Source organism: Cadophora gregata, assembly GCF_030347475.1.
Source record: "Cadophora gregata isolate MNR1 chromosome Unknown scaffold_9, whole genome shotgun sequence".
NCBI lineage: Eukaryota > Fungi > Ascomycota > Leotiomycetes > Helotiales > Ploettnerulaceae > Cadophora > Cadophora gregata.
Window position 1 is genome coordinate 1,650,779 of NW_026695932.1, and position 16,035 is coordinate 1,666,813.

Here is a 16,035-nt window from a genome sequence, read left to right on the forward strand (position 1 = left end):
TTACTTTAGTTAATAGATAGTATTTAAGTATAATAATAAGAGATATAAAGTTCTTTTATACTTTAGAATCTATTATTACTTAAAGCTTAACTCCTTTAATTTTAACTTCTAATATAAGATACTTATCTCTAATAGTAGTAAGTTACTATATATAGAAATATATTTAATATATACTATAGTTAAGAATATTCTCTTATACTCTTTAATTACTATAGCTTAAGCTAACCTTATATATAAGTCCTATTCTAAGTCTAGTGTAAGTTACTAGGTTATATATCTTATAATAATACTAACTATTATTATTAACATAGACTTATATCTTATAATATTAGTTTTCTGCTATAATTTCCTATTCCTTACTTACCTCTAGTAGCACGCTAGTATTAAGAATAGTAGTATACTAGAGTAGTAAGTACTATATAAAGGTTATTAGTCTTTCCTAGCTACTAGTTATTCTCTATCTGATATACTTATAGTCCTTATAGATTACTTTATACTTTATTTCCTATAGTAGACTCCCTAAGCTAATAAGGCTTAGTTCTTAATAAGTAACCCTAGTAGCTATATTAGTCTGGTAGTAAGTATTATAGCTAACTTAATATAAGCTCTTTTCTCTTTAAGTAACTTCTTAAGTTTTACTTACTCTTAGCCCTAAGAGTTTAGATTAAGATAGTCTTAATTCTAGAGTTTACTCAGGTTCCTAGGCTTTCTTCTTATTATTACTTAGTATTAGCTCTATATTATTATCTAGTCTAGAGCTATTATTATCTTAATATATATAGTCCTTAGGAGGCGTACTAATAACACTTTACTTAAGCTAATCTATAATACTCACGGAATCTCGCTTATTATTATTAGAATCACTTAACTAAGTATAGATATAATTCTCTTTAAGCTTATCTATAGTTATATATTAATATATCGTAGTAAGTTATTATATTAGTTTATTATAAGAGCTATATCTTATTATATTAGTATATTTCTTATTTATCTATAATTTCTTTTATTAATAAGAGCTAGCTATATAACTAAAAAAGCTATACTTAAAGTATAGCTTCTTCTCTTATTACTTACTTATAACTTTCTTAGATAACTTATCGCTATATAGCTTTCCTTAATAACTTAGCTTCCGGAATATTATATTAAGTTCTATTTCCTAAAGGTAGAATAGTTTCTTATTACTATCTCTTTTTTCTTAGTATATATATATTCCGGAGTAGTATTAGCTTTTCTTCTTAAGTGCTCTCTTATAGTTTTAGTTATCGATTTTAATAGCTATCTTAATAAGTTCTTATAAGTTAGTAGATATATCTGATTTTAATATCTTATCTTTTACTTTATTTTTTAACCTTTTATAGTACTATATCTAAAGGGTATTATTATTCTAGCTAATCTGATTTATAAATTACTAGAAGGTAGTAGTATATATAGTTACTAACTTAATCTACTTTAGGTTCTAGATATTCTGCTTAGTAGTACAGTTCTAATTAATATTACTAAAGATATAGTTAATCTTATACTTAAAACCTTTAAAAGTTATAAAGATCTTCTAGGATTCCTTAGTTATTATTATAGAGACTCTCTTATTCTTAATTTAGTTCTAAATATAGTTTAAGAGAAAGATCTTAATCTAGTTAAAAGTAGATCCCTAGATAAAAGATAAAGCTTAAAGGACTTTATTAGTCTTTATAGTGAACTAGTGACTATTAAAGCTTATATAGAGCTTAACTTACGTGAGATATACTCTAAGCTTAGATCGGTCTTTATTATAGAGATCCGGGGCAGTGATCTTAGGTATATTTTTAGTATTAAGGGTTCTAGTAATAGCTAGGTTATTACTTAATAATAATCCTTTAATAGAGAATATATTATCTTTATAAGTTAGTACCTCTAATAAGAAGGTACTTAAAGTATAATAGTCCGGTATTTACTTACTATAAATATAAAAAGCTATAATTAATCTCTAATAATTAAGAGGTAGGTATATTATATAAATAGAAAAATAGTTACTAAGTATCTGAATATTATTTAAAGTTAAGTATAAAGCTCTTATTTAATAGTAGATATACTAGTTTTATATAGAACCTTTATTCTCTAAGGATCTCTATAGATCTTACGATTCTAAAGCTCTAAGAACTTTAAATCTTATAGTTCTAAAAGCTTTATACTATTATATAATATATAATCTTATAATTCTGTTCCTAGTTCTTAGCTTCTCTATATAGTAAGGCTACTAAGCCTTAGGGCTAAGATATATATAATACTTCTTCTGAGTACGCTCGTAACAGATAAGATAATTACTTAAACTAATCTCTTATAATAATAGAAACTTTTATAAGCTTAAGAAGAATACTAATAATTAGATTATATTTAGTTTACCTTCTACTTAAGTTATAAATTAGTTATAATATAAGTAGTAATTAGATATAACTATAAGTTAAAGATATACTTTATATCTTATAAAAGCGAAAGTAAAGGATTTATATAAGAGAAGTACACGGATTAAATCCTTTAAAGACTATTAAAGAAGATATTTAAGTAGCTAAAGGATTTCTTTTATATTAAAAATAATAGTAATATTTATAAGAAAGAAGATATAATTAAGAACTATAGATTATATAATATTATCTAACTTAAGTATTATATATATTCTATTAACTAGCTTTCTTATTTCTTTAATTTAAACTTAATTAAAAATATTTAAAGAGTTCTAAAGTAAAGACTATAAAATCGGAACTCTTATAATAATTAGAATTTAGAGAACTTAAAAGTAGTAATACTAGATATCTAAGAAAACGAAATTTCTATTAATATAATTAATAGATTTATTAATATAATACCTTAGAGACTTAAGAAGATTAAGTTAAGGAAAGGGGGATCTTCTGGATAATAAATTATTACTATAAATAGCAGTAGAAATAGCAGAAAACAGGAGGGTGGACGAGACCCACTTTCTACCCCCTTCCGTACCTTACAGTAGTACCTAAGGTAGCTTAAAGGTAACCTCTGGCGGCTGATCCTGTATTGTAAATTAACCAGGGCATCCATCATTCGCATCGTGTCGATACTTGTGGAATTACCTACCTACCTACCTAGAGTGCTCTCGGTGCTGTGAGTGAAGTCCGTCGCGTGACCTTCGCTGGCCGATCATTCTTGGCGCTGCCATTCAATGGTCCAAGCAGTGGAAAGTTTCAAGTTTCAAGTTTCGAGTTTCGAGTTCCGAGTTTCAAGTTTCAAGTTTTCCATCTTCGGCCTACTGCTGCCAATCAATGGTTTGCCGTCACTCGACCCTGTCTATAGCAGATCGTTACAGTAGATAATATACATAGCTCCCCAGGACAGCAGGCGCCATGACAGGGCTTCCGTCTCTCTCAATCCTGGATGGCTCCTTTTCCCGGCCTCGTGCTCGTGCAGCTGGAGTCTCCACTTCGGGAAAATATTACTTCAGATATACATACACCCACCCTGGAAGAGCTGAAAGAGGATCTTCGATAGAACAGGTTCCTCGTGCATGCATGAATTTTGTTCAGCACACCGAACTGTGCTTTCCTCCAGACGTGTCCCTCCGAGTGGTGGCGATTCGTCGACAGAGGTGCGCTTAACGCCGGGGCAGTGCTATTGTCGTTACCTCTTGACACCGCGAAACAAGTATTTCTTTTTGGCCTACCACAGTCCGGCATAGTTTCGGAATGCTACAGTCCCTTTCAATGTAGTTTCGGAATACTTAGCTATAGGTAAGGTATCCGGAAACTATTCGCAACTTGCTTTTCATTCTGATTCTCAGGGTCTACACTATTCCCCCGAGCTTTTTTACATACAAACAATCATACTGCTTAGGCCTCGTAGAAAAAGCAACGTTTCTTACCTTATTCAAACAACTGCCAAGTATTCCGAAATTAAGTTGAAAGGGACTGTACACTATTACAAGGTCTGCCAAAAGTCCGTTCGTGATTTCTTTCTACAAATGATTGTCAAGATCTGTAGTATTCCGACAAGGTTTTTATATGTCAATTATCACTCCACTTAGACCTCGTGGAAAATAACCGGTTTTCTTACCTTGTCGAGCTTGTTTAGACAACTTCCAAGTATTCTGAGATTAAGTTAATGGTATTGTAAAACGCTTTCATGCTCGTACCCATGCTTGTCCTCGTGGCGTTGTAATACTGTATGAAGACGTCCTCGTGTAGGCGAAGTCGTCTGAGTCTATTGAGATCATTCAACAGCTCTATGTTTCAAGAGGTCAGATCGAAATCTTGAGTCTTTTCGTCCTGAAACAGGATGTGCACGAGGTTATATTGGGATATGTATGCCTTACACCGGAGGACCCTTCCTTGCTTCTTTGATATAGCGGTCGAGGACTAACATGGCGATGGCAAAGAATGTCACAACCTTCCTGGTATTTATCCATCATGGTACAGCTTTTAGCCAGTTAAAATTGACGTGGCCAGTATCGTTGTCGGCTCTCTCCAAGGTATCAATGTTGTTTCGTGTAGGCTCTGGGTAGATATGTGGCCCTAACCCCGAGCTGTGAATCCATATTCTGGCTGGCATACACCCTTGCGCCTATGTGTGCAGTGATGAGGAAGAACATGTACGTGCACTGTCAAGCATCTTGCTCAGAGCAAATTTTCGGCCAGCAGAACCTATAAATGATGGAACTTATCATGTACCTTACTAACAGACCTAGGGAGATGGTCATTTGTTTTATGACGAATGTTTTGTTGACTCCACACTATTGGACCAATTCTATGTACGCTGGCTGGGCGAATCCCATGTCTGTCTGGTAGAGTGTTATTGGGCATAACGATCGCACATCAACTCCACATAGATATGAGCTTGCCTCGCTTGTTGTCTGGGAATACAGCATTGGCCTACTGAAGCAACCGACTTTCATTCTGTTTGCTCATTCTGTTGTTCGATAGCTTCAGGATTTATGACGGGATACTCGAGCAGCGATTTCGCCACTTAAGGTATTGTGCTATCCTACAACTAGCCCCAATGGAGCCGCAGCAGCGAACATGAGGCCACCGTACTGGGCTCTATGAGAGCGAGGACCATATCGCGTGTAAGGGTTCATCCATGTCTTAACCTATCTTCACCTGTTTACGCTAGCTTGAAAGCTGTCTGCATTGCCAACGTTGTTCACTGGCACCCGTTCACAAGCAACGATAACTCCCGTCCAACTTCTCAAATGACAAAGGACGTACAACGGGGCGGCCTTTTGGCTATAGACAGATCGAGTTGTCATCGAGCACTGAATGTCGCGAGGTATGTCCCGGGGTGTCAACTGTGTAGCACTGGTATATGTTTAAGCACAATCCCTGTAACGAAACCCGAATCATGTCTCTGACTACCGCTTACGCAACTCAAAGTATTGCCTGTACAGTTTGCCTGCAGCCGATTGACACCTCGGGGTCCAACTAGAACACCTAGACTAGCAGGACACGACTACTATCAACGAACAGCTCCTCGGACATGACCTATCACCTTGGATGACTACGTTCATGGCCCTCAAATACAGTTTAATTGCTTGAAGTGGGGAATGCGACTGCTTTGCGACATGCTCGGCTTCTAATATTCTTGGAGCTCTCCAACTCCCATAGCGCGAGATCCACAACCTGTGTCATGTCGCTATCGCATTTAAAGTCGGTCAACCGGACTGGATAGCAACCCTCCAACTACTCCCTAGGAATCCCTAGTCTACTGTTGTTCGTCTGCTCTCAGATACACGAGCTTTTCAAATTCTTGTTCCATCCATTCCTTGTACCTTGCGGGCTAGATTATACCCATAGACCGTCAAATGTTGCTCCTATTAAATGAAAGGGTATCGGTTTATATATAGCTTAATGCTCTGGCTTGAGGCCATCTGCTCTGCGAAATATGTACAAGGCGAGGACTTGTATGTCCCTCACCTCGAAGTAAAGTCCCTCCGCTCTTGCAGTAACATTTCCTGTTCAAACCTACAACTGCCACAGTACTCCTCCTGCCATCTCCGAAGCTCGTCCGCCCTCCTCTCCTGCTCCCTAATTCCTGTTGTCTGTTGGGATTCTCCCTGCGTTGTGGGTTTCCTCCTCCGATCGTCCTGTAGCATCACTTGTACCTGTCGGCATGACTGGTTCTCATTGAGAAGCCAATTCTCCCATTCAGCTTTTACCATTTCTCGCTCCACATTGTTCACCACGCGGATGGCTATCATAAGCTCGTGTCGATATGAGCCTAGATGTTGCCGAGCACGGCGTAGCCGTTGGGCGGTTGATTGAGTCGCGCGCCTCGAGAACAATGCTCCAGCTGCTTCGTATTGGGAACCTAGGTCGGTTACATTTGCAATGTCTCTAAACTGAGCATAGCTTTTCGACTAGTCAGTATCTGGTATGTTATTGCACTTACTATTTGCTTACCACTTGCTTGCCGTTTGTTTCACGTATGAGACTGTCAGAGCATCGTCAATATCCTTCAGGAATATGGATTTCCCCATGATTGGGTTTGGTCCTACGCCAATTCTGGTCATGAACTTGGCGGCATTTCTTTCTGACCACCATTCCGATGTGTCCCTTGATGTGAAGAATGCGTTTGCTAGGATACTGAGCAACAGAGCTGTCAAGATGATGCTGTGAGCGCTCGCAATCTTCCAGAGCGTCCGGATTGCGGCAAATGTCCACATCATAACAGAAGAGATTGCGCTTTCGCCAAATGAACCTACGGTCTCGAGAAGCATGTTGGTCAGGGTGCGCTGTTTAATTTGTGGCCGCTTCGAATGTCCAGAGTCCTTTGCCGAGAAGAGAGACACGGAAGTCTGGAGGCCGATGTGACCGAAGATGTTTACTGCTTTTTTGGTCCTACTATGCGGGCCCAATTTTCGCACTTGGTCCGCAATAACATCAACTAGATCATCGGCATCCAGCCCTGAATCATCGAGTGCTTGTCGTTCCACAAGGCCTTTTGAAAAGGTTGGGGCCTTCGACCAGTCGACCTTAGTATAGATAGCTAATTTGGACCTGGATTTGGCGACGTGAGTAATCACGATTTTTGACACCAGCATAAAATCCTTGTGGTGCGGAAGATGCCATGGTGTCTTGCGGTCCGTTACTACGTAACAGACATGGTCATTTATTACGTCGATTACTTGGTAATCAACTATGTTGGCCTGCCTTGCACGGCGAAAGACATCAACATAGTCGATCTGGAAATGGAAGTCGCGTCGCAAGTGGTTCTCCTCAATGGATATCCAGGGCCCCTGGGCAATACGTTGTGCCCGCCTATCGTGGTATATCACCTGGAAAATTGTGCTTTTATCGCCGAAAATGACATGAAAGAGAGCTTTGGGACTAATATCAAATATTCTCTCAACGGCTTTCCGTTGCATATTCTGGGGCTCGTATACAATGGGCTACTTGAGAAATTAGCGCTGAAAAGTCTCATATTTCCGATTATGGCATGGGCGTTGGGATCTGCAGTCCTGCCAGACGACTGAGAAGTTTCTTTACGCCAAAGGCCGTGAGAACAAGGTGAGGGTTAGGTAAAATGCTGACCTGTGACGGAAGCTGGAACTTGGTGACTTCTTTATTTGCCCTTCCCAGGTGAAGACCTCGCTCAACATGGATTGTTGCTCGAAGATCTCGGTCCTTGCGTCGGCCCGTCAGGGTACCATCATCAATTGGTGTGTTGACAGATACGTCTTCCCAGCTTTCCATACTAGGGCTCCGAGTTGGATCGACGTTCTCCATTTTGACCAATGCATCGATCGTACTTTGAAGATCTGAAAGGTTTAAGCAACGGCTATGAAGGTTCTCAGCAGATTTACTTACTCAGAGGCTCTCTGGACTGCGAAATATCTATCAAGTAGTTGAGTCTTGATTGGAGTAGCCGCAGTGGCTCCAAGAATGTTTTGATTGTGATTCTCGTGTAGCCTACAGAGGAAGCATCTTCGCGAAGGTGCAGGAATATGAAATCGCAATCTCTTCCTGGCGCGGCAGTCACTTCTGTGATACTGTCCATAGATACTCCCGAAATCAAGACAAGGCCGAGGTGGTGACTGTAAAAATAAATGTCATGCTGCGTGACATAGACTCTGCCAGGGAATTCTTGCTGCTCATTCGGGTTCCAAGCAGCTCTAAATACAAGAAGCACTTTGTCATCTCTTGAAACATTGGGAAAGAGCATTCGAAACTGCGCCTCTTGTGTCCTCAACTCGAGAGGGTAGTTGACGGGGAAGACTTCTGGCTTTGGGGCGAAATGACCTTGCATACGGGTAGATTCAATGTCAACACTAATGGCCTTCCTATGCGCAGTAGGCAGAGCGGGGATACCGATAGCTTCGGTTGACGAATTGACTGCTGGTGGGACATGGGATAGTCCCATCTCAGGCTTACGATTCTCGTCACCTATGGAAATGTTAGTATGGTTATCTGCACTTAAACGGCTATAGAACACTCAAAAGCGACAGCTAAGAGAGTTAAATCCAAATTACCGATTCTGGCCGCAGGCTCAAGAAGTTTTATGCTAGGGCTTGGATGGACAGATGTGTTAGGCCCCTGCGACTTAATTTCGCCCTTCTCGAGGCGATTAATGTATCCCCAGTTGCTGCTACCCCAAAGATTTGCCATAATTCCAGATGGCATCCCACCCGTGGCATCGCTTCGTCCCACACCAATTCCTCGTTCGCCACTGACGATAACAGCGGATTTTGACAAGTTTGTTGGCGCTGGTGGGTTTGCGAGAGTCGATGGCGCCAGCGTGCTTGCTGTCTGAGGCTCTGTATTTAGTGGAGGAAATATTGGTGGCGGCTTAGTAGGAGCGTTGGGGCCTAGCTGGGTAATTGCAGGTGTTGAATAGACTGGTAAAATGTTGTGACTTGCGGATATCAGACTGGCAATACCACCAGAGGCTGGGGAAGGTGCCGGAGGTGGGTCGGCTTGAACAATGGTGGTTTTCCGATGAAGGTCGAGCTTCGACATGATCCGTGCTGCGTGATCTCTACTACTCTCACCATCTTCTCTTGTGGTCACAGACCTACGGGGAGCGCTGACGTCAAAGCTACTCCTTGGAGCTAAAATTCCCAGTTCTGGCCCTGGGACTGGTAAGGTCCCGACTCTGTCGAAATTGATTCCAAGCTCATCACTTCCATGTGCCATATGGCCGTCCATAGTCTTGGCGGCAAATTCAGGAATAGACGGCGGAGTAATTGCAAATGCAGGATCTATTCCCCCTGGGTGGGAGTAATTATCATTTGCGCTAGCTTCGAGGGCCTTATTTTTTGCGACTTCAAATGACTCCAGCCAGTCCATTAACTGCCCTTGCGTTTCAGCTTGAACAGTGATCGTTTGGTTTTTCGTCTTAACATCGAAACAGAATCGTCTCTCTTCTTGAACGGCAGGTTTGACATTGCAAAGTAGGACACCGATCTTTTCACCCTCTTCCACGCCGCCGGACTGGATGCCTTGGACAAGCCATCCAAAGATGCCATTCTTGACGTAAAACCATCGCCGAACCCACGTTGTTCTGGCAGGCTTGCCGGAAATACCTTTTAAGAATAACCATCCCTGCTTTCCCGATCGCTCTCCGTCCCTGCCTTGAGATAGGTTGACGGCTGAAGGACCTTTTACCCCGAGAGTAGACTGTAAATTACTTAGCCCAATTTCCACCACTTTCGGGAAATTTTGCCTACCACAGTAGATAGATTGTAATCATCTAGCTCTCGCGATGGCTTCGAGGCTTGAGACGCAGCCTCCGCAATTTCTCGCCTCGCAATCTGCAATTCTCGCCTGAATATGCCCTCGCCAGCCTCCATTTCTCTACTCCAGCCTCTTACACGGTCCATTTCGACACCCCATTTGGCAAAGCTAGCGCCACTGCTATCTCTTGAGCGCCTCATCTCTCTCCATTGATCCGAGGACACTCTTATCAAGAGCTTGTCGATAGTGTATCGAAGTTGAGGGGCCAGAAGACAGAAGTCGAGTGAGGCTTTGAGATATGCTTTCCTTGTCTCATGGACTTGGAAAGCATCTTCTCTCAGTGATGACGGCTCCTTTGTCTTAGATTGGCTGACATAGCGAGCCAAGGTATTATCGAAAGTCTTTTGCGATTGTTCGAGGTATCTTCTTGCATCTTTGAAATTTCGCAACCTGGATACCCATGTTAGTATTCTTGGCACTCAATAGCAATGGAGACTTGCTCTCCAGCCATGAAAGATTTGATAGGTTCCACAATGTTGGTGTCCATCTTCTTCATGCCAGATATAACTTGCGACCACCACTCCCTAGACCCTTCACCAAACCTCTTCATTGCAAGCAGGGTATAATCGTGGTCTAGCACAGCTTCGGACACATTGGCTGGAGGAACCGATCGAAGGAGGAAGGCATTGAATGTCTCTTCCAGTGAGGAAACATCATGGACGAGCTTCGATATAGATTTGACATAAGCATCGAGCCATTTCTCGATGATCTCAACCTGGTCAGAGAAGTGTACAGCGGTGGCGCGATAACTAGGACTGTCCAACGAAGCCTCTATAATGACCAGCAAACAATTAGCTTTCCAGAACGACGGATTGACTGTTGTGGGATTATTTGCCTTTCAGTCCAACGGGAATCAAGCTCAAGGGCTTGGCTATATGAGGTATTAGAGGTTGGGTTACTGATTCCGACATGACGCCTGTTTCAACACATGCTGTTCCAACCCAGGTCAGGCAGCTTGCAGCAGGGCGCCTCTTTACCAGGTCGAGTCCCTTGGTCTGATTTGGGTTTCTGCGCTGATTAGACAGCTGCTTGGAATCGTTGAATGATGGAAGTGAAGCGCCTTGATAACGTCCCCATGCTTGGCTGTGGTCGTTGCAGCCTCAGCACCGCCACTTTACCGCAGGCTTATTTTCAGCCACATATGCCAGCCCACCTGTGAGTGCAGCTCGTGATCATCGGCAGCCGGAATGACCTACAGGTAGGTAGGTACCTTTCGTACCTAGAGGTAGGTAGGTAGGCTCGGCTAGGTTTGGTAGGTACCTAGGTACTGTAAGGTACCTAGAGCTAGCTACCTTAGGTAACGTACTTACACAAAGGTACCTAGGTAGGAGGGGAAGGCTAGGCTACCTACCTACCCAGCTTGCCAGCTGCCAACCTACCCTGTTAAGCGGAGCAAAAGGTGGCCGGCCGGCCGGGTTGAGGCATGCAGCTATTCCACTACAAATCCTCAAAATAGAATGCAACAAACAGGTGTAATGATATGATCCGATGACGTAAAAATGCTCGTTAGCTCTTTCTAAAGCTTGCCTAAAGACCATATAGTGTTTCCAATCAATTGGTTCTGGTGTTCTCAGGGTGCCTCAATCGGCCATATAAACCTCTGCTTAACGAAGTAACAGCTGCCTACCTGAGCCTCAAGTACCCGTAGATTTAACCATCTACCTAGTGTCCTGTCAAGTACCTTCTTCACAATTTCACCTTTTAGGACTGTCTTCTTCTCGATGTCTCCAATTTTCTGTAGCACTATGTCAGGCTTTTCTCACTTGGGCATCGGAAGAAGACCCATTCTTAAACAGTAGGTAACTTCGACAGCCCTCCAAATGGCAGCGAGCTGTCACTGGGTCCAGCCTGACCGAGGTTTATTACCTAGGTAGGTATTACTAGCCACTGATGGAATCCCCAAGTCAGGTGCAACAAGCACCGCAAATTGTTGAGGTTGAAGTAGGTCTGTTCGTGAATAGAACTGCATTTGCATTTTTGATTGTGGGTTACCTTCAGGTACCTTACCTAGATAGGTACGAGGTACCTTAGGTAGGTAGGTAGGTATTCATTCCGGTTTGCCTCACGTGGCAGCCCTCACCAGAGCTTTCAGCTTCAGCTTCAGCTTCGAGCTACCTCTTTGCGCCGGCAGATAAAGCAATGGCACACCATGAATTCCACTTTCGTAAGATGATTTATCTGCCACCTGGATATGTGCCACCTGCAGTCAAGCAGGCCCGGTACAACTCTCGATCGCGGCGTTCAGCTAAGGTAGTCCTGCGTGACAATTCTGTTCTGAGTCCACCTAAAATGATGCCTAGATATTCTGGACTGGACCAGAAGGTGCCAAGGGAAGGGAATTATAGGTGTATGTACTAATTGCACGCAAGGGAGCTGAGCAAGCAGGACACGACGGCCGCTATAATCTAGAAATTCCAAGATGGGGCAATTGGCGATAGTCGAGGGAGGGACAACTCAGCCAGTGCAAACATGTCTGAAGTGTGCTGCCACTGCAGCAGCTTGCAGCAGCCTGCAACATGCTGCCAGTGGAAATGCAAACGGAATGCGAATGAGGTGTGCAAGTTGGCGGGCGAGAAAAACCAGAGTCGAGTACATATGTATAAGTAAGCAATCGCCGCGATATCCGTGCCCATCAGCGGCCCAACGTCATCTTCTCCGGCAGCGTCGTCCTCCACCACACCACCAGCCCCATACAGGTTTTTAGGACTTCCTTCGCCCTCTGCCTCTCCCTCTCCCATTCCTATTCCCACAGCCACGCCCACTTCACTTCAACCGACCAGACCGCCTTCATGCAATGATGTCGACGACCTCCAAAGCAAGGCCAGAGTACAAGTACAGAGGCTAACCCACTAGGCTACGGCTTCCCTTTGTTCTCTGAAAGATCCGTCTTAGGCAGGCTTGCGTTTCCCCCACTTTCTGCACAGCATTCGTTACCATTCTACGTCTTGATATCACTACATACCGTGGCTTAACTACCTGCGACGTTCTGCTACTTCCATGCGGTGACACGATCGACAAAGGACTCTTGACAACCTCCTGAACAAGCGAGCGCATGTTTTGAAAACCACGCTCCACTTACCCGCTCCACTTACCACCCTCTGTTTCCAGATACAGAATCGTAGCCTCGATAGCTCACGACGAAGCCATGGCTGCCCTGCACAACGCTCTCAAGTCTCTTGGGCCACTGGACATAGCCGATGCGCCCCTAGACGATCTCAAGCCCTTCTTGTCAGATGCTTTCAGCAAAGGACAGCTCCTTGTTGATTCTGTGCCTATCGCCGTTGCATCCGAGGAAATTATATCTTCAGAGGGACGCTCACGCGCGAGCTCTTCCGCATCGTCTGCATCTGAGATATCACTTTCCCATGCTCGATCGGATCCCCCACCCTCTGACGTCGAGGCTTTGCAAAAGGAATGGAAGCAGGTCAAATTGAATCCCAAGGAAAACCCTTTGGGGATGAGTGTTTATAAACTTGGAGGAAAGGACGGGAAAGGATCTTGGTTTGCTCGGCGGAGTGTACATGAAGGCTTGGGGTTCACAAAATGGAAGAAGGGATTGGAAAGAGAATTTCCCGAAACGATGAAGGTTGCGGGTGGGCCTGGAGAGGGGAATATCAGAGGAATTGGTGGTGAGAGGAGAATGGAATACAGGTTTGTCGATGGCGTAGGAAAGGTGGAAGGTAAGAATGCTCAGAATTGCTTCTGTTCTTAACATTAATGGCCCACAGTATACCTTCTTTCTGCTCAGTTCCCAGGACCAACAACTCCTCGTGACTTCGTTACCATGGTCATAACTTCTGACCAAGCTCTTTCCGACCAGTCAGAGAGTGGCAAAGATGTTCCTCGGCACTTTATGGTTATTTCCCGGCCCTGCACTCATCCAGATGCACCTCCACGTGAAGGGTTTATAAGAGGACAATATGAATCTGTCGAGTTTATAAGGGAGATCCCTATATATAAAGCTCCCCGAAAATCTTCTTCGACTACAAATTTACCCGCTACTCGAAGTAGAGCCGCATCCACGCTCAGCAAAGACGCAATCCTGCGGAACGCCAAGAAAAGCCACCCTTTCTCAACAAGTGAAACTGGCCATACAGCAACGGGTAATCTGGGACTTTTCGACGAAGAGCAGCCCAGGGTCGGAGGGAGAGCTAGAGGGAAGACTATTTCTTTCGACATCTCAAGAGGATCGGACGCAAAGGGTGAGCATGTGGATGTCCCACGCGATGATGACGAAAGCGAATGTAACCCCATCGAATGGATTATGATAACCAGAAGCGATCCTGGCGGTAGCGTACCCCGATTTCTTATTGACAGGGGGACGCCAGGGGGTATCGTGTCGGACGCAAGCAAGTTTCTTGATTGGGCTTGTGGAAAGGACATTAGTGAGCTCGAAAGTGACGACGAATCTCAATTGGATGATGGTCCAGACACAGGTGGACAAGCGGACCACCATCGCAGCAATGACTACATTCAGAAGCGAGATTTGCATACTTTCCAAACAAACGGGCATCTAGCAGGGATAGAAGAAATTACAACGCCAACCACCGAGATTCCGGCGCAGGTTACTAACCACCTAGATCAAGTCACAGGAGGCTTATATGGCTTAGTTTCTGGGGTTGCCGGCGCGGCTGGTGGTTTTGTAGCAGCTCACACCCCTACTGTCGTGTCACATAACTTTTCCCGTACTGAGGAGACTAAGGCTGGCAGTCCGTGTCGAGATTCAGTTTCATCCATAAGCAGCGTGTCTTCGGCTGGGAGCTTCACTTCTGCACTTGAAAACTATGGTGAAAGTGGGAACGATGCTTCATCAACTATAACTATCGAATCAGGGGCCCAGAGGAGGACTACAGCTTTACAAGACCGCGAACTTCAAAAGTTAGAGGAGAGAAAGCGAAAGCTCGACGAGAAACTGAACAAGACCCGTGAGAAGGAATTGAATAAGAAAAGTGAGGACAGTGTGAAAGAGGAGGAAGCAATCAGAAAGGCTGAAGACCGGCACGAGAGAGAAAAGAGGAAGCAGGAGGAAAGATATAGAAGAGAGGTCGAGAGATTGGAGAAGAAGAAAGAGAAGGAGGAGAAGAAAGCAGAGGAGCGACGAAAGAAGGCCCTTGAGAAGGATGAAAAAAGTAGGTTGCTACGGGACCTAGAAGAGGCGAGGGCCGAGCTCAGTATTTTGAGGAAAGAGAAAGAAATTTTGAGAAGTCAAGTTGGTGATCTTCAAGCCGAGAATACCGCTCTGGCCGCAAAGGTAGGAAGACTTGGGCCCCAGGGAGAGGAGGTTTTGAGGGATGTCAGGGCAGAGGTAGGACGCACTGGAAGATTAAGAGCCAGCAGTCTGAAGGGAATAGCTCGTGCCCCAAGTTATCGGAGCTCTTCCGGTGGGGAGAAGGCAGCTGAAAATAGAGCGCCTGTAGTTCCGGCCAAATCATGAAGGTCATGAATTCACAAGTATTTATACAGTTCAACTACAGCAAACCTTACAATTGGAAGCCAGGTTTGTACTTCTTATGATACATTGCAGAACGGCGTGAAGAAGCAGCGAGTATGTAGGCGGGTAGTTGTACCCTTGGTACCTCCAGGAGTCCTTTCGACTATCTTGTTTTGAAGCATGATATTTGACCAAGACCAGGTACTGAACGCAAGCTGCTTGGGTACCAGCCTGCTCAACTTGGTATTGGATTCGCTCGGTACAGGAGAATCCACAGTTCTGGGTCACTGCAAGTGTCTTCATTACATCCTGGGACATGTCCGACTGATCCTCTGATGATCTCGCTCCAACGAGCACTCGGCTACAAAGTAATGTCACGGGTAATTTGAAGCATGAGCCCATCCAACAATAATCATTCTGAAGAGGACATCCGACCCATCGCTTCAGGTGACGTGACGACAAATGGCAATCCTTTGCTCTATCTTATCATTGATCATCCTTCTTTGGTCTTTCATTCTCTTTGGCTCTCCCATCAGAAGCCATCACAGGTTTGGTTTTCTGTACTGCTTATTTCAGGTGGAATTTCATGGCACGTACCTGTTCGTATCTCGCCCCAGTTGCCGTATTCCCTACCAGTCCTCCTTTCAAATTCTTCTTGGGACAATATTGATGGTTGCGGAAAGTGATCGGAAAAGGACCACTAAGTTTCTCTCGATGACTCGACCCTGTACCATACAACAACAAAACATTCATGTTAATCTGACGTCAGTATAGCCGACGGTAAAGCCTACAATTTTTGATTGCAAATACTTGCTCCGATCTACAGTAGTGGTCTCCCCATTCAACGAGTCCTCCACAGTACATTTGTGTCGC

At 43.8% G+C, this 16,035-nt stretch overlaps 2 protein-coding genes across 2 annotated transcripts; one reads left to right on the forward strand and one right to left on the reverse strand.

Annotated features, from left to right (window-relative positions):
• Nucleotides 1–5,908: 5,908 nt before the first annotated feature.
• SIP3 (SNF1-interacting protein) lies at nucleotides 5,909–12,100 on the reverse strand (the record flags this gene model as incomplete). The annotated part of the gene is made up of 9 exons (XM_058508516.1): nucleotides 11,083–12,100; nucleotides 10,567–11,015; nucleotides 10,172–10,502; nucleotides 9,665–10,121; nucleotides 8,468–9,614; nucleotides 7,806–8,381; nucleotides 7,530–7,756; nucleotides 6,399–7,387; nucleotides 5,909–6,347 (listed from the first exon to the last, which is right to left on the reverse strand). The coding sequence occupies exons 2-9, from the start codon at nucleotides 10,640–10,642 to the stop codon at nucleotides 5,909–5,911; spliced, it is 4,242 nt and encodes a 1,413-aa protein (XP_058356203.1). The 5' UTR covers nucleotides 10,643–11,015; nucleotides 11,083–12,100.
• A 776-nt stretch (nucleotides 12,101–12,876) lies between these two features.
• On the forward strand, nucleotides 12,877–15,524 carry ONS95_014837 (uncharacterized protein; the record flags this gene model as incomplete). The annotated part of the gene is made up of 2 exons (XM_058508517.1): nucleotides 12,877–13,411; nucleotides 13,460–15,524. 2 exons carry the CDS (start codon nucleotides 12,877–12,879, stop codon nucleotides 15,163–15,165), a joined length of 2,241 nt encoding a protein of 746 aa, XP_058356204.1. The 3' UTR covers nucleotides 15,166–15,524.
• Nucleotides 15,525–16,035: the final 511 nt, after the last annotated feature.